The 18718-nt window shown below is 40.6% G+C and overlaps 1 protein-coding gene across 2 annotated transcripts in view; it reads right to left on the bottom strand.

Moving 5' to 3' along the window:
- Nucleotides 1–18718, bottom strand: part of RALB (RAS like proto-oncogene B) — a 47394-nt gene that overhangs the window by 4617 nt on the left and 24059 nt on the right. For both annotated transcript variants that reach the window (XM_059475454.1, XM_059475453.1), the window contains exons 2-4: nucleotides 6143–6299; nucleotides 4842–5050; nucleotides 1941–2118 (exon numbers count right to left, since the gene is read on the bottom strand). In XM_059475454.1, coding sequence (XP_059331437.1) covers nucleotides 1941–2118; nucleotides 4842–5050; nucleotides 6143–6256 — 501 coding nt within the window. In that variant the 5' untranslated portion in view covers nucleotides 6257–6299. The remainder of the gene's footprint in view (nucleotides 1–1940; nucleotides 2119–4841; nucleotides 5051–6142; nucleotides 6300–18718) is intronic.

Genomic DNA, 18718 nt, shown 5'->3' with positions numbered 1-18718 from the left:
CAATCTTACCTGGCTAGCAAAACATTCAACAGTCCTGTTTTAAGGGATTTTTATTAAATACGATTCTTGCACAAAAGCAGCATTCAGAGCTCATGAGAACATTTGTCTGTGCCTAGCAAACATTTCCATTGCTGTTAACTATGGAAAGCAGTGAGTCCAGTCTTTTCCACGCAGCTACTATTCTGCTTGGTCTATAATTACAAAGGTGCAGCATTCAAGTGACAGGGCACAAAAAATTCTCAAAACTATGGTCTAGGAAAAATTCAGAGAAAGTCATGCTTCCTTTCATGTCTCTCTAATTTTTTTGTCCAAAACTTAGGCAATTTCACCCCTGTATTCCTGATGTCTGAGCACATAACACTTAAGACGCAAGAGCTGTTTTGCTGTACAGTCCATGAGTATTTATTTTTAGGATTATTTTAAAATAATATTTTTTAAAATTATTTTTATGATTACAGAATAAGAGTTTAGCATCACTGTGTAGAACTAAAGTATGTTTTTTTCCAAACAGGGAACTCTCAAGCCTTTGGTACTTGCAAACAAGACCATGCTACTGATCAAAAGTAGATTAGTTTGTAATTCAAAACCCTCTGAAGTTTTTTTTTTATTCTGCCACAGTACTAACACACAATCACAACAAAGAGAAATACCTTGTTGTACAATGCACCTAACAGTGCTTATACAGAGGACAACCAGTATGCCACATGAGCTAGCCAGTGAAGACCTGTAACAGCAAATCTAGATCACCATGCTAGTACACTTCAGACACACAGCTCCACTGCTGTTAATCCCAGCTGATCAGAAAACGAGTCTAAATATAAAATAAGCTAGCCATTCATTAGTAATATGAGATGCTTACAGGAAAAAGCAAGTCTAAATATTCATGTTTCACTACATCACCCAGTTTATGCAAGTGACTGTGACTTCACCAAACTGAAATTACGCCACGTTCTTTAAATCAAGAGGTCTCAATTCAGGAGTTTCATATACTGCAGTTTTAATGAGAGGAGCAGTTCCTGCCAGTAACTTGTGCACCAACAACATTTCCACTAGTGAACTAATATAGAAGAACAGGAGAAGATATTCTCCTGCTCTATTTTGTCTAGAAGAATATAGCTAGCTGCAAGTGTTCTTTAACTAAAGAGAAAACTGCTTAAAATTTGTAATTTTTAAACAGTTGCATATTAGTAAGACACATTTGGAGCCCTTAGGGTGCAAACAGTAATTTCATATAATGTTCTGTGAATTGGTGAAGTAAAAAGGCACCCTTTTCTTCAAGAACTCCTCACTACAAACAAAATAAAGGGGATGACTGAAATTGATTTGTCCTCTATACAGGACAAACACTCCATAGTAATAATTCATTTCTCTTCTAGAATATCCCACCACCACTGTTTATGCAAGAAAACATCAGCAGAATAACATGAGAATAACTGTCCTATACCACCAAGGACAAGTCAAAACGGGACAGGGACACAACAACAAGTTCTTCTCACAATTCAAACTAGTCTTGGCAGAAAACAAGAATAAAATTTTTAAGATTAACCACATTACATGTGGCTTTATAGGGAAGGGGGAATAATTTCGACTTGTCCATAGCTTGTTATTTATTGGTGTTATAAGAAAGACACACCCTACAAACAAAATAACATACTTAGAGAGAATCCTTAGAACCATTTACCCAAAGGACTATTGAAAAACTATTGGTTCAGATACAAACAGTTAAGACAAGACAATAGCATTAACTTGTTCCAGATCTCAGGTTCCCTTAAGCTAGGTATGTGCCTAGGTGCACACATTCCAGTAATTTCATTGGTTTTTGGTATTTTTTTAATAAACCAGGCTTTCAGAAACCAAACTGTGGACTTGCTTTTGTCCAGCAAGAGTCAGCTACTAAACAAGTAGTGATGATCTAATTGAGCAGATGTCACTTCTCTTACCTTATCTACATTGGCCCGAGTCTTGGCAGAGGTTTCTACGTACTGCACCCCCCACTCTTCTGCCTTACTTCGAGCCTCTTCTACAGGCACTTGTCTGCGCTCCTCCAGGTCAGATTTGTTCCCCACTACCAGCAAAGGGATTTTATCCTCTTCAGCCTTCACACGCAGGATCTGTTCCCTAAGGCACGAGGTATTAAAAATAAAAATATCTGTGTTAGTAGTAGCAACAAAACTCTCACACTTTTATGTGGAGTGGATCAAGTGGTCTGCACATTACTAGTGCTTGCAACTGGGTATTTCACAACAGTTGGACACACACTTTAAAATGATTCCAAGATGAGCATAGTAATGCTATGGGCTTTACACTACTGAAAGCCTCACACTTCCAGGAAAGCAGTTTTATTATTTAGTTAGTGAGTAATCAGGCTCCAGGAAAGAAGACTACTACGGCAGAAGAGCAACTGGCAGCAGGAGTTCACATTTGAATGAGGAAAAGAGTACAAGTGCCATGTTTGCCAAGTTCCACCTTGGCATTCAGTCACCATCTTTAATTCAGTCTGCATCATATCTCTATCTAGGTCTGGACAACATCAAGTCTTTGCCAAGGCAGTAGGTTGCAAACAGCCCAGTAGCTGGCAGAGATCATTCCTAATGGCTACCTAAACTTTGCCCAAAGGAGAGAGTTACTACACAATTCTGAACTAAAATGCTAGCAACCTTCCTCCTTCACAGATTCCAGGAAGATATTCACCTGCCAGCATTAACCTCTCAAGCTACAAGGATGTACAAGTGTCCAGGAAAGGAGATGGAGTGATGTTACATACCAGTCTCGGTGTTCTTCACTGGGGTAAAACACAAGCTGAAACCAGACTGACACAAGCTGCTGTCCATCTAGGATGCTGGAAGAACTCTACCACTCTAAACTATTTTTAAATAGTTATGAAGAAGAGCTAAACAAGGCATGAGTACAGTGCTACACCCTCTCATCTCACCGAGTCACCACACTACTTCAGATGCCTGCGTTTTCCATCTACAAAATAACAATGTATGGAGAGTACATGAGACTCTAAAATAGCATTAACACTGAAGCAGACAATCTGCTGTTGCATTTAACTGCATCTTCACACATTTTCAGATTAAAGAGGCACTGAAAGCAAACACTGAATGCATAGCATCAGCAGGAGAGCTAGGGTTTAAAGACAAGCCTATCGCTTGTTCAGTACTCAACTTTTTCTCAGCGTTAGGATTCTGGAGCCTTTTGATCTGCAGTAAATAATACCACTCTGCAGTTTGGCCTGGGATGCTGGTGACTCATACCACCCATTCCCCACTCCTTCCTGGACCAAGGAGCTGGTTCTTGCATGTGAGCCTAAATATTCCATTTATTGAATTTCACTATTTGTTTTACTTCTGAACCATTGAAAAGTAGGAGATTCTGCATCACAAAGCTCTTAGGCCCTTCTTGCCCATCTTCAGGGCTAGCATTGCTTTTTCACTGTTTGCTGTGCTGGAATCTTGAACCAATACACTGTTAACCTAGTTAAAGAAGTCTGACAAAAAAACCAAACTGCCAAGATAAATACTCCTACTCTCATTCAAAGCCTTAAACTTTGGGTTTGACATTATATTTCACTTAGGCACATAAGCCAAACCCAATTGCTTCCACTTGTCTCATTTTCTTTGTGTTCTTTGAGTGCCACCTGATCTTTTCCTCTATCTTACATTAGGAAGAGTCCTAGTACTCAGTTTTGCAGTCCTGTAACAGTTGAACTGCTGGCTCCTGTCAGAGCTCCAGTTAGAGCAAACTGAGCTCTGCTTGTGTGTCCCATGCCTGTCAGCCTTCTGAAGCAGAACAAAGTCACAGAACTATTATGTGAGGAAGGACCAGTATTTTTGTATCTCATGAAAGATTTTGTGGTCACCCAGTACTGTTGAAAGAGTATGAGATGTTAAGTTCTGGGGTGCAAGGGGAGTTTGCCTTAGCTTTAAGAAAAACCTAGAAATAAGTGTCCTCAGCTACAGCACTTCCATTACCAGTTAGTATCTGTTAACCTTGTTAGGGAACATAAGGCAGACTGATAAAGAGCTTTTATTCTGACAAGCATAAAGAACTCCTAAACTTTCCCTAGGCTTTGGGAAGTTTTCCTTCAAGTTGCATAGCTATTCCAGGCAATCTCTGGTTTACCTTCTACTGAGGCAACAGGTATCATCAAAAAGAGTTAGAACATTTGCCCTGAAGAATGTGGCTACATGGATTCTAAAACCAGAGAAGTGGTTTAAATCCTTTTCTATTTACCCCCCACACTACCCAAGCAGTTTCTGTGGTCAATCTGGTGCCAATTTTTACATCAGAACTGCTAATCCCAAGAAGAAAAATGGAAGTGCTTACTACTACCCTGTGTCTTTCTAGGAATACGTCTGCCTACAATAGCAATGCTTGGCTGCCAACCCTTGCTTGGCACCAATCCATACCTGAGAGTGGAGGCTAATCCTTCCCTTCCTTAGAGCACCTGCTTCTAGCAGTAAGCAATACTGTGTCTGAAACCTAGCCAAAAGACAGACTTAATTCCAGAAGTACTGCTCTAAGATAATTAAACTTCACATCCATGAAGACTGAAAATTGGCTGGAATATGCCTGTTTTAGGAGTCCAAGAATCTGTTACTTGCCTGAAGTTGCTGCTGGCATAGTGTACTTGTAAGTTGCAGGCATGAAGATGACTAAAGCCAGAGGCTGAATACTGTGGTTTAGGTTACCAGCTACTGAGAGCAAAATGGTCAGGTGTCACTTTTATTGATCAAATGGTAACAGACAAAGAATAAAGAGCTCTAGCTTTTAGGCAGGGTTGTCAGAGCAACACAGGAACTGGGTAACTTCCCCTGCCTAGGAGAGAAGCTACTCACCGAAACTCTGCTGTTGCTGTGAAGGATTCGTGCTCTGTTATTGAGAAGACAAGAAGAAAGCCTTCCCCACTGCGGAAATAGTTATCTCTGATAGCTGCATAATCCTCCTGTCCTGCTGTGTCCAGAATGTCTATCTGAACTTCTTCACCATCCAGAACTACTTTCTTTCTGTAGCTGTCAGCCTTGGTAGGTTCATAGTCTTCTACAAACTGACAAGAAAGGGATCAGTGTTTAGAATTACTGTCATACAGTCTCAGTATTTGTCTATCTTCCTTCTTTCACTTCCGTGACATTTAAATTCCCCAAAACCTTCTCATAATTCAGTCAGCCACTAAGTTCCACCACTTTTTTTTTAAGTATTGCTATTAAAAGCAAATTATTTAAGCCCTTAATACATCAAAGAGCCAATTTGCCTAGTCAAGTTTTGCTACACAGAACACTCAGCAATTTCAGTACAATTTAAGAACGGAGTTGCAGTATAAGTTAAGCAACGTGCTGGCATTATCTAGATCTCCCACTTTAAGAAAATGCATTTGAATGTACTTCAGGAACAGATATTTTAACAGGTGTAGATGAGAGCATTCAGCTGCTGAACATGAAAGCCCGTTCCATAATTACACCGGCACATACTTTAGTCCATTCAGAATTGATCAAATCCACAAAGCCACTGCCAATTCAACTTAGTTCAGCTGCACACATCCAGCAGAGAAGTAGAGGTAAAGAGCCTCTCAGTCTCAGAACACAACAATTCAGCCCAAGTAAGCTGGCTGGCTTTCATTAATGACTACATCATGTTCAGATATTTACACTACTATAGCATGTGTGGACAACCTATAGAAAACACTAACTTTTGACCTATAGGATCATATATTCCTTCACATACTAATGTGGGCTGCCTAATCTAGCTTCCTGTAAACCAGTATGGAAGAATTCATGCTATGAACATGCCTACTTCATCACCTGGCTCAGAATGAGCTAGAATGTTTACTTTGACTTCAGCCTTAACTGACCTAAATTACAAAATTAAAGTTCAACTCCAAGTAGTAATAGCTTCTGTACACAAGCACCCATACATTATGCAGAACTTCTGAAGACAGTTCTTTCACAAATAAGCATTAATTTTGTCACCTTTAGCCAGAGATGTTCCTAGAGGACACATCTCCCAGCTTTCTACATCCTGCTCCTGCCAGTTGGGTCATCAGGTCTTTTGCTCATCCCATTTAGTTCCCCTGTCCCACAGAAAAAAGCTTAGCAAGCCCAATGAATCTGTGCTTTAGAGAAGCTGAACCAAAGTTACTTACCTCATCATACATAAACTGAAGTGTGAGGGCAGATTTACCCACACCTCCACTGCCAACCATAATTACTTTATGGAGGGCCAAGGAACTCTGGTTCTTGCTCTTGCTGGCAGCCATTGTCCTGCTTGCCACAGACGAAGTGCCAGGCAACCAATCAGATCTGCAGAGAGAAGCAGCACAGTCACCCTTCCATGACATTGGTGACATCAGGGTAGCATGCAGGTGAAGTGTCTCACAAGTGCTGAAAGACCAGATTAAAACCCTGCCCTGCAAGCCTAAGGAATGGGCCACTCCAAGGCACTGGCATGCAAACCATGCCTAAAGTATGAGTAGGACAAGGTATTAAAAGAAATGCCTTCTGTTTGTGACAACACTATGATGAATAAAAGTGTCAAAGGTTTTTAACAAGCTACTCTTAACTTGTAAACCCAGCCTACAAGACTAGTGCCTAGAGCAGATTCTAAAGAAAAACCCAGTCTTTCTCAAAAGATATAAAATTAAGTGGTTTTTATTGTTCTTGTTATAAGGCATTACACCTTTCTAAAATATTTCTTTAATGTTGATACAGCCACCTTAGATCTGCTCATAGGCAGAAATCTGGCTTTTGATCTTCTCCCTATGTAGGCTAAGAAAACAGCAGAGATACACAGTAAACGGGCAGGAACAAGTTGCAAGAGCTTCTAGCAGAAAGTCTCGTGACATGGCATTACCATTTATTTCACACTCTTCCTGCCTTTTGATGCTGCAAATCTAATTTGCTTAGAAGAAAAATCCTGCTTTACTGCAAAAAAAATCTCAGTTCTTATTCTCCGCCTGATGTTGCTAAGCCATAAAGGAGTAAGCTTCAATAAACAAGCCCTAGCCAACAAGCCTCTGTTTGTGTGTTATGTGAGCCTAGTAATGAAATAACTGGAGGCTCCTTAAAAATAATACTGCCTCTTTTTTTGGTTGGTTGGGTTTTTTAAGAGTAGTTGGACACAGTAGTTGTACCAGAAGCACAAGCAGCAGCTGCCACGCTGATTAGCACAGAACAGCATCTCTAAGGACAGCACACTGAACACAAAAGCAGAAATAAGTGAAACAAAGATATGTCACCAGTCAGTATTTCCACACAGAATATTAATCTCAAATATTACTATTTCAGACACATGATGTGTATATGGTAGATGGCAGGATAGAGATTCTTGTGTCCTTGGAGCACCACAAAGAACCCCAGCTGTTCATATCCCAGCAGAGAGCTGTAAGGAGACCAGCAGACCATGCAGAAAACACGGCTACAGGAAGTGGCTGTACCAGCCCTGACACTTTAATCCAGAAGCAATGGACCTTCCAGGAGTCTCAAATTTACCTGGACACAATTACTCTAGAAAAACACTGCCACAGCAGCAAGTGCTACTGTATGGAAACACAAGGCCAACAGTAGAAGTTACTCAGTAGTATTTGGAAAAAGCTTCAGGACAACAAGCTGGCCTACAGAAAATTAACAAGAGACTAAGGGATCATCAGCCTACAAACATGCCATAGGATTATTTAGCTTGGAAAGGGAACCTTTGGATACTGTCCAGTCCAAACCTCTCCCTGAAAGCAGTTTGCTCCAAGCAATCCAGTTTATGTGCCCTGTGTTCTGAGACTGACAATTCCATGACCAGTCTGCACAACTGCCCTTAGAGTACACTGACAGTAACTATTTTTTTCCCCTTGTCATGACTTGATGTTCTGAAAAGCAACAAATCAAACTACGTTCTCATTGACTCATGCATACAAGAACAAACATGCCAACAATCAAGAAGTGCCCTCAGGACAGCATTTTCAAACATCTGAGCAGCAGTACTTTTCCATGCAGAGTTTTTTACTCACACCTGTTTGCTACATACATTTAGTACAGCAATGCAAATTAATCATCTTTAAGTGCTCATTCTGGGAAAAACACTGGTAAGTGAAGACAGATATTTTCCTCTGGTAATCTTCTCTATTATGTTACACATCAGCTCCCTCATCCAGGACACTCCTTAGTACAGAAATGGGGCGTGGCAATTCCTATTTCTGCACAGGTTCTCCCTGTACAGCACAAGCATATATTTGTTGGGGACAGTGAATTCAGCCATTGCCACAGAGACTGATTTTTAACTCTTAGTCACCAGACAGGCAGGAGAGGAAGAGAACATTTCCCTGCCAAGGGAATGTGTAAAAACACAACAGGCAGCACCCAAACTCCAGAAGTAGTTGCTTTGCCTGTTGTCCACATGGTCTACAGATGGTAAATCAGAATTCAGCTTGCTTGGACATAAACACCCAAGAAACAAGAGCTACAGATTGGTCACACAATGAGATAGTTCAGGGACTTTTAAGTGTTCTAGAAACAACACAGCCTGCCCTTAACTTGTAGAGAATGCTGTTTTGTCCTAGCTCAAGAGTAGTCTGGCTTTCACAGTAGTAGATAAGCTGCTTTCTGGAGTGTGACCCTTAGCTAATTTTCATATAGTTGTGACTGGTTTTAACCTGTGAGTATTCTTCCATCAGACACCCTAACATTGTGGTAACTGTGGTATTATCTAATATAAAGTTTTCAAATTAGACATTTTTCTGGTATCACAAACAGGAATATGTAATAGGCAGCAGCACTAAGTCCACTGTGCTATGCAACAGCAATAAAGGCATAATTTACTAGTAGCCAAGAGAAGACTTTTCTTTCTGTCAGTACAAATACCACATCTTTACATGGTCATGGTAAATGAATAGTTGTATTTTAGGAAAAATACCAACAAGCTTGTGTTCATCATAAAGGCAAGTGGAGAGAATATTTCAATCCTTCCTTCTCTGCTCCACCCCAACAATGGCTTGTAGAAACTGCAAGGTCAGCCTTACACTTTGATTATGAATCAGGTAATAGCGTAATATTAAACAAAATCCACCCAATAGCATAAAAATTTAGTTTGACTGCATCTAAAGCTCTTCATGGCCAAGGCACTTGATCTTCCCTGCAGAGCTGTTCCAAGTGCCACTCAAATATTTCAGAGGATCAGGACTACAGGGACCCTGTGAGTGCAGCAGAATGCCCACAACACAGACCCTGTGCAGGATGCACACAGTGAGTCCCAGAAGCTGCACACAAAGCAGCTCCTCTCTGGTGGCATCAGAGGGAGCCATGCTCCAGAACAGGCAGTGAGGAGACAAGAACAGAGGACAAGGCGAGGCTCAAGCAGTGTGACACAGGATTAACACAGTCAGTATCAGTGCAGAAGTAGCAGTGCTCACACAACAGGCTGACAGCACATCACTGCTTCAGAAAGGGGCATGGTGAGACTATAATGGGAATATTCTAATGAAACAACAAGAGAAGGCATTGTAGCCAACTGTTTGTTTATTTTTATCTCCACTTCTGCAGCCCAAGAAACAGTTTACACAACATGGTTCAAAGCTCACATCTAACAGTTCCTTGAGGTTAAAAAAAGTAAAAAAACCCCAAAATCTATTAACACAAGTGGAAGCTCTCTCGTCTGTTATCTCAGAGCATGCAAGGATGAATTTTCTTCCTATTCTGTACATTAGGTATCCCGGAGGCAGTCAAGACACTGACATTAACTCATCTGTTCACAGAAAAACAAATCTTGGGAAATCCAACTACTTCTCAAAAAAAGGAGCAGTGTCTAGAAGAACCTGTGACAACTGCAGTTGCTTTAAAACATTACTCAAATCCCTTCAGTTTAAGGAGCACAGATTTAAGGCAAAGGGTCTTACTGCATATGCTGAAGAGCACACTGAGTAGGTGTCCAGACAAGACACCTAATGCTGGGCTAAGATGCCTCCTCTCCCCTACTGCTCTTTACTTGTTGTTTGGGCACAGTTTACTTTCCAGCAAGATTCACCCTCCTCTGAGAGGACAAGAAGCAATCCATTGGGCAGTCAGTCAATCTATTAAATTTCCATCTGTCACTTTACCCTCGGGTTTAATGACACCATGTTGAACTTCATATGCTAAGTGTCATAAGCTGTTAAAAAACCCAAAAAACAAAACAATAAACAAACAACCAGAATACCTACCACGCCCCAAACCTTCTGAAAGTTTATTTGGGGGAGTGAGGTAGGGAAGGTGGTTCCTTCTGGTTACCATTCACCCTGCTTTAAAATAAACTGCTAGACAGATGCCATGTCTAGCAAGGCATAAACTTTACAAACAAAGAATAAACTTTTTCTAGCAGTCTTTCTTCTTCAAGAAAATAGAAGTAATTACCTGTTTCATTTATTTTCAAAGATAAGGACTAACCCACTGACTTGATGACGCTGCATTTATTCTATAATAGGTAACACACAGCCCTATGCACAATAGGAGCTTTGTGAGGCTGGTGGAAGATGCTCTTCAGATCAAGGAAGGAAGGTTACACCAGCCACAGGCTGCCCACATGAAGCACAGAATCTACAATTCAAACCACAGGAGTTACTAATCAGCTGTTTTGATTTAGACTTCTGAAGATCTCTACTTGGCCACAGGACTAATCAAACCATGCCACCTTCAATGGAAGATATCTAACCCTACACTCACCAGCTACTTCAGCCTTCCCTTATCTGTTTAATTACAATTCCTGCAGGTTAACTAAAGCCTCCTGAACAATGTTTTGCCATTCTTGAAACTGAGCACTTCAAGGCAATTGTTTATCAACACCTGAGTAAACTGCTTTTCCTCCACCCTCTCAACCTAAACAGTAAAACTGCTCAGAACACAGTTTACAAACAGGACTGCTTTACCTAATACCAAGATTCAAAGACTATGACTGAATAACTACATGTATTTCAAATCAGACCACACTTTCACATCCCTGTTTATTTCACATGCATTAAGATGACCACAGCTGCAGAACACTTAAAGAAAAACACTCTTGTCACTTCACAAGAAACTTTGCTACAGTTCATCCAAGTACATTAAAAAAAAAAAAAAAGAGAAGCTTCACTAAGTCTACCTGGTTTCCAATAAATATTCTGCTGCTGTAATAAAAGAATCTGAGACCCTCCAAAGGCTTTAATTGGAATTGCTGCTAGCTCTTCCATTCAGTTTGAGATTTAAAACTGAAATAAAGCTCTAAGCTCAAAATTGCTGAGATCAGCCCTTGTTCTCTTGCTGTGCAGCTGATATCTTTGGACATTTCTTTTCATTGCTATCCTGCCACTGAAAGCAGCCATTCTTTGGATTTTTAAACAGGATTCTAGAAACCCTTAGCCCAATAGCTTGACAGAAGAGCTTTGTTAAACCCTTCCGATACCTACTTTTAAAGGAAAATCTGGGTATTCAACCTATTATAAAGACTTAAATATGATGTCATCAAAAGGCAGCACAGAAAGAGCAAGATTTTGCAATGGCATTTTAGTGATCCTCATTTATCAGAATATGAATTGGAGGCTTTGAAGTGTTTGTTTCTGTGATATGCCCGTAAGAATGCAGTCATAGAAATTCCCTGGATCACAAAACTAATTAACAATCTCACTGAGCTATGAACTGTAAGAGCTCCTCAGCCATTCTGAGGTTACCCAGAAAATATTGAAGTACTGAAATTCCATTAGATTTCAATGGACTGTAAATGCTCCAACCGGTAATTCAACCAAAAAAAACCATTTGAGATTCAGGCATATTTAATATGTCACAGAAAATTTTAGGATATGCAGGTTGAAAAATTATAAATGCTAGTCTGTCCTCTTTTGCTGTGCTAATATCTTACCTTTTGGCATATATTCAGTTAATGGTTTCCAAGCTAAACTGAGATCATGATGTGTTTGGTAGAAATTTCTGCTTGGGATATCCTCATATCCTTCCCCCACGTAACGCTGGATGTTTCTACCTTCTCAGTTGTGTTTATAGATTTTTCTGAGCCATGTTTAACTGAATCAAAGAATTCATTCAGCTTGAGATGACTCCCAGAGCACACTGGGGTAGTTTTGCAGTCCCCATTTGTATCACCCAATGCTGCCATCACCATCCCCCGTCCCTCAGTCCCCTCTTTCTTGCCCTGGGCTGTTCCAGCCCATCTCCTCCTGCAGCAGAGCCATTCAGCACAGCCCACTGGGCCTGCCACTCACATCTGCAAGGCCACAATGCCTCAGTGCTGATGTGAAGGGAGTTTGCACAGCTAAGGCCAAAGAAGGTTTAGCAGCCAAGCAGTTGCTTACATAGCTGCAGAAACAGGGCAGTGCCCTGGCCCTGATCACAATTCACTCCTCAGACCAGGGGCAGCCACCCCCCTGCTGCAGGGGCCAGGCTGAGCACTGGAGTGAAACCCAAACCTCAGATTTGCTTTTGGCAATCAGGCATTTTCTCTCCCCAAGATCTACTAGTAGACTTGCAGTTGCCACAATAAGGAAAGGAAACTCAAAACAGATTTTGAAAACTTAATACTTTATAATATCAGGATGAAAAGTAAGAATTTAAAGCAAGGAGCTACTTTGCTCTGTACACATGAAGGGATCTAACCTCTTTATATAGGCTAGATTCTTGTTCAAAGTGGCAACAACTATATCCCTAAATCTTACAGAAAAAAAACTCAGAATAAATACATTTACTTGATACATTGAAAGTTACATTACACCAGTTTCAGACAATTATTATTAGTTACTAATCCTGCCTAAATCCCCCAGAACTGTGTGTACACTTACAGATACTGGCTATCACAAATATGCTCTGGCAGGAGCTACATATATACTGCTAACAGACAAATGAAGCAAGACCAGGACAAGCAAGTTCACTTTCTTACAGCAGTTAAAGGTTAAACCAGACGCTGAAGCCAGGTCATTATTGTTCTCCATCTCCTACAAGGCTGGGGAAATGACAGGCACATATTGAAGAACCATTTCAATTCAGAATTGTTTTTCATCAAAAGAATCAGACTGGAGTATTAGCTTCAATAATAAGAAAGATTGCAGACTGTGAGATGAACTTGTACTGCAGGAGAGTCCCTAAGACTTGCTCATCTGGAAAACATCACAGGGAGAATAAAACCAGTATTTTTAATACAGCTGTGATCAGGAGCCCTCTCTGCATGCATGAAGAGGACACAGATATCACACTAAAATATTCTAACAGTATCAATAGCATCAGGCATCCAGCCACTGGATACCAGCCAATTAAGAATCCCTACTAGTGACCCTGGTCTCCATACTTTTCACTGTTCCACACATTTGCATGCAAAGCCATCTCCAGCTCTTCACTTAGACTAAAAAAGTTTAATAAGATCAAGTGATTTTGAGAAGAGTAGACTTAGTATACAAAATATTTTTTGGCACCTACAGTTAATATGTACAACAGGAAGAACAAGAGATACCCAAGTGCACTGCTTCTTTAACTGATCATTGTCCTTGCAACCTACAAAGTCTATCAGGCTGCTCTTTCCAGCAGGTTATGGCTAGACTTGGATAATTCCATCTTCCAAGGCTCTGTTTAGATCTGGACCACCATAACAGTGATCCATTTTAAGTACACAATACCTGTATATACTCACATTCCCCACAATCCCCTCCATCCCTGCCAAGCACAGCTTAACTCTTACAAGTTTTCAGAGATGCATCCATGCAGCTTGGAAAGCAGATCTAACAGCATTTAACTTACATTTACTTACCGGATTAAATTCTTAAATATATGCCCTCTCATATCATTCAGTACAGGACCATTCTAGATTACTCATTACAAATAGAAAGATATTACCTTACACATCAGCAGTAATCTCAAGCCAATAACCTTGCTAAGAATAATCTTGATGTCTAAGAAAAACTGGAACTAAATCCTGTCCAAGTCTGTAGCAAGGTTGCAACCTTCAAAGATTTAGTCACGGGAAAGTACCAGTCTGATCCATTGCTCAGAAAAGCAGCACTTTAAAGCAACCCTTTAAAACTCAGATCTTAGGCTGAAGTTAAACATAAGCAAACATATATCCCTGTTCCTAAGGAACTTAAATATCTGAATTTGTTTGTTCAGGGTTTTTTTGGGGGGATTTTTTTGTTGTTGTTGTTGTTTGCTTGGTTTTGATTGACTGTTTATTTTTAGAATTCCATCAGAGTGAAAGAAAAACAGCCAAGTAACTTGTTTGTGAGCAGTAGCTCAGAGAAGAAAAAGAACTTCCCTCCAAGGGTGCTTTTAAGGCACTGGAGCACACACTCCCCCACCCCCCTGAAAAAATCACATACATATATATATATAAGTAAATAAAGTTGCAGTGTCATGCTATACAGCTAATGCTCTTAACAGCATCAAGAGATTGTCATTGCATGCAGGCAGCACAGTTATAACACCTGCCTCACTGTTGCACAGATAGCATGCAAGCATCATAGTTACACAGAGCTTTATGGGGAAATAAGTAAGAAACCACTCTCCACATTATTTTCCATATTACTCAGTACAGAGCAGCTAGTAGGGCATATGTAGCACCAGACAGAATATACTCTTTATTTCAGCAAGACTGTGACCTGGAGAGAAAGTCATGAGACAGCAGGGCCTTTACAGCTAAAACCACTTCTTCTGTAGGGAGATATCTAGCCAGACCTCCCCAAGTTCTTTCAGCGAGCCTCCGAGTCTAATATTAAACACCCAGAAGACACATTGCAGACAGACTACAGCAGAGAGGGATCTACCATGTTGCTCTTACCCTGCAAGATCTTGCTAGAAAACCTGTCAGAATTATTCTACAAACACAAAGACTGAGTTAATACCATTAATCAGTATTACTATGCTAAGAGTTTGTCACTGTGGTGGTAACAGTCTAGTTGCCTAATTACTCAGGGTGAATTATGACAGCACTGTTCACACTAGTTAATTTGGCTCATACCAGAAAAGTGACACTCCAGACTTGCTCAAGAGTCTCACTCCCACTGACTTGCAAAGTGTATTTCAACTACACTTCCTTTGAAAGCTCACCCATGCAGAAACATGTCCATCTTTGATACACAGCATACACAAAGTCCACCAAAGCACTAAGAGACAGTGGTGACATGCTTCAAATAATCTCATACCAATTTTTAACTGGATCTCCAAGAGCCTAACAAATTCAACAGCAAAGTCAAACACGTCAGATCACACAATCAGGGTCTTAAGTGGCACTCTGGAGTTCAAAATAACCAAAATCTTACCTCAATATGAGGTTACAACATGTTCAGTTGCTTCAGTGAAAAAGCTCAGCTATATATTCCACAAGAAAATCATCACCACCACTGATTTCACAAACTCCAACAAATGCCCATTTTCACCCAGAAGTGTGCTGCAGAGGTGCAGAAGCTCTCACTGCTGTTACCCAGCCCCGGGGCTGTCAGACCCAGCACACAGGTCTCACAAACACGGCACCACACACTGCAGACAGACCACAAGCTGCTACTGTTGCTCCCCCAAAGGATGTACCTCAGTAGATGATGCTTCCCTAGTGAACTGGATGTCTGGGATAAGTCACAAGTCCAAACATTATTCAGGTAATACCCACGGAAGCAACTGTCTCTGCTCATTCAATTGCTTGCTCACAAACTGAACTTGCTATCTCATGCTCACATCTCCATTTGGGGAAATACAAGCCACTGCTGAGACCACACTTGATGCAGACAGGCAAGTAATAACCCCCATCCTGAGCTCACTTAACCACAGAATCCCAGCTCCCTAGGAGGACTCAGGGATCACCTTCCTAGAGCCTGTGAAGGTACTTCCACTATTTTAAGCACTTCACTGACTTCACTGCAGAGTTCACAGATGAGTACAGTGAGTCACTTAGCTCCCTCAATCAGGCAACATCACACAAGTGTCAAGCACTGAACCTTTCCATCTTTCAATCAATGCTTTTACATCTCACAAAACAACAACAGTGACATTTAGCACCCATAATTTAGCTGCTGTGTTATGTCACCTTTAAATAGACTTCTTCATTCCAGTTTCCCCAGTGAGGTAGAGAATAGCATACCAAGGTATCCTGTACATGCAAGAAGCTGCCTTTCTACTGGACTAGGAGCAAATGTTTTCAATAACAGACAGTTTTTCAGACTACTGCATACATATACTTTACATCAAAGCCAAAAGCAGTATTTCTGTCTTCAAATGGGAACTGCATTAGGACACCAGTACAGGGGTCTTATGCAATTTCAGCAGCCCTATAGTTAAGAAGACTAAAAAGCTGTAGAGAGCTTTACTTATGGGAGAAGTGCTATCCTTGCTCTCCCTCATAGAGTGCTGTGCCTACCACTATAAAAACATTTACAGCCAAATCTGTGCTCTTCAACACAGCCTCCAGAGTGCTGTAGAATTAGGAGTGGCACAATGTAACATGCTTGGTAACTCTGGGTTTGGGTGGCAGACTATTAACTCAGAACCACTTAACTTCAACACAGAGAATTCGGACACATTGAGCTCAGGACACTTCCCTTTATGACCTAGCAAATGACAGGTCACATGAACAAACAGAACTAGTGCAGAATATAAACTGTGCATTTAGTCTTGTGTGCTCCTGGAGACATTTCTCATCTCTGCAGAGCACTTAACCAGAATAAAAAAAACCTGCTATTCTGATACACAGCCAGCTCATCCCAGACCTCGTGCCTTTCCTGGGAAATCAGCACAGCAGGGTGCTGCCATACACTAATGCATGCAGCACAGAGAACGAGCTGGACATGTTGGGGTCTCTGTGTAGCTGCAGGGGCTACAACCTCACTGGGACCACAGGGATGAGCTGGGATAGCTCTCATGGCTACAGTGCTGCTGTGTGGATGGCTACAGGCTCTTCAGGACAGACCAAGGCAGGAGAGTTGTGTTTCCCATCAGAAAAGCTGGAGTGCACAAAGCTCTGCCTAGAGATGATCATGAGCAGCAGTCAGCAGGAGCACTGGACTGGGCAGTCTCCACAAGCGCCTTCAGCCTCAGCAACTTTAAGTCAAGTCTGTGCCCAGCACTGCAGTTGCTACAATCTTATCTGTGGGAAGGCCCATTTTTCAACTTGCACAAGCCAATCCATCGTGACTAACGTTTCATTAGAAACTTTATCTAATACTATAAAGATGCACAGTATCACCACCAACTGGTCTGCCTAATAATTTTTTTAATTAGTTTCCTTCCATTAAAACTTCAGAACAGATTCAACCAATAAAGCCTACTTTGAATTTAGTTTGCCTTATAAGACAAACTTGAAATTTCCAACGCCTGCAGAATTGTTTAAAAAATTGGTTCTTAAATTGTTTTAAAACATGATAAAGTGCAAAGAAAGACTGGAATGCATGCTTGAAACTGGTGCTGTCTTTTGAAACACCATTTCTTTAAATTTCTTGGCTATTCTGTTTTATGACATGATAGATAAAAGCAGAAAGCTGCCATAAAAGTCAGTCAGTGAGACTTCTTGGTGAGTACACTAATGAGAATTCCTTACCTACCCAAAATGAGATCTCACAGTAAGCCAAGAACACTAAATAGCAGAAGAATACCATCATGGAGAGGAGTTTCTTACTGCAGCAGCAGTTTAGTGGAAAGGCTGTACCACAGATTACTACATACTTTATAATTAATTCATTTTAATCAGGGAGCAGCTTCCCCAGTTAGTAAAATCACATCTTTTCTGGAAAACTGAGGCAACTGGCATGCAACTTGATCTAAAACTACTTCACTTTTTAAATGTCTGCTTTAGACTGCTACCCAAAAGCATCCTCTGAAGCAAGGTAGCCCTAACCTTATAAAACACCTACTAAAAAAAAAAACAAAAAAGCCACTTTAGTGCTTTAATGTGTGTTCTGCAGAATGAAGTCCAGGGTTCAGGCAGATTATTCCTACAAATAATATTTTAAAGTGCTTTGTCATGTTAAGTATAAACCTGTAATATAGTACTCTATAACAATCTTGTCTATAAAGTGGGATTCTTTCCTCTGTTAAACCTGTGATTCAAACCACCAGCTTGGAAAAGAAAAAAAAAGTCACCAATATTAAATCCAAGCTGGAAACATTCTTTAATATATCCATCTACCATGCCCAAAATAGGGCTAAGTCTAAGTCTCCAGTACTCTTCTGAAAAATAATCTTTCACTCCAGGTAAAAATATATATAGAAAGAGCTAGAAACCAGAGAAATCACAGCATCTGCTTAACTCAGCATGCTCTCAGCTTCCCAGCTCTATGCTTTGCCTTCAAATTAGATTGACACATTCCAAATTTAAGAAGAACATACTAAAAACTCAAGTTTTGCTGCATTATTTGCTGGCCTAAAACATTTTACACTAATCACTTCAACTGACAGCAGCACTAATTCACAAAGTAACGGCTGACAGGATTAAGTCTTTAACAAATGCTTATAATCCCAGAACTGATTTTTTTGGTCTTGGACTTGTGATCCAGCAAAGTTTCCTAGTCAGGACTGCATTTCCATTAAGTCTCATATTGGTGTAATCAACCATTATTCCTTTGTCAAGCGCTTCAGCAAGGAGGGCTTTGGGCTCAAGGTTCCACAGAACAGAGCTGAAGTTCTAAACAAGCACTTTGTTACCATAAAGAATCGAGCAGCTACTTACACATCAGCCTAAATAACATTCTCACATTACAAGACTCCATGACTTTCATTTTGACAGGTCTTGAAAAACACATTTGCACATCTCA

This window comes from Ammospiza nelsoni, chromosome 7, assembly GCF_027579445.1.
Source record: "Ammospiza nelsoni isolate bAmmNel1 chromosome 7, bAmmNel1.pri, whole genome shotgun sequence".
NCBI lineage: Eukaryota > Metazoa > Chordata > Aves > Passeriformes > Passerellidae > Ammospiza > Ammospiza nelsoni.
The sequence above is the reverse complement of the archived record's forward strand: the minus strand, read 5'-3'. Positions and strand labels throughout refer to the sequence as shown.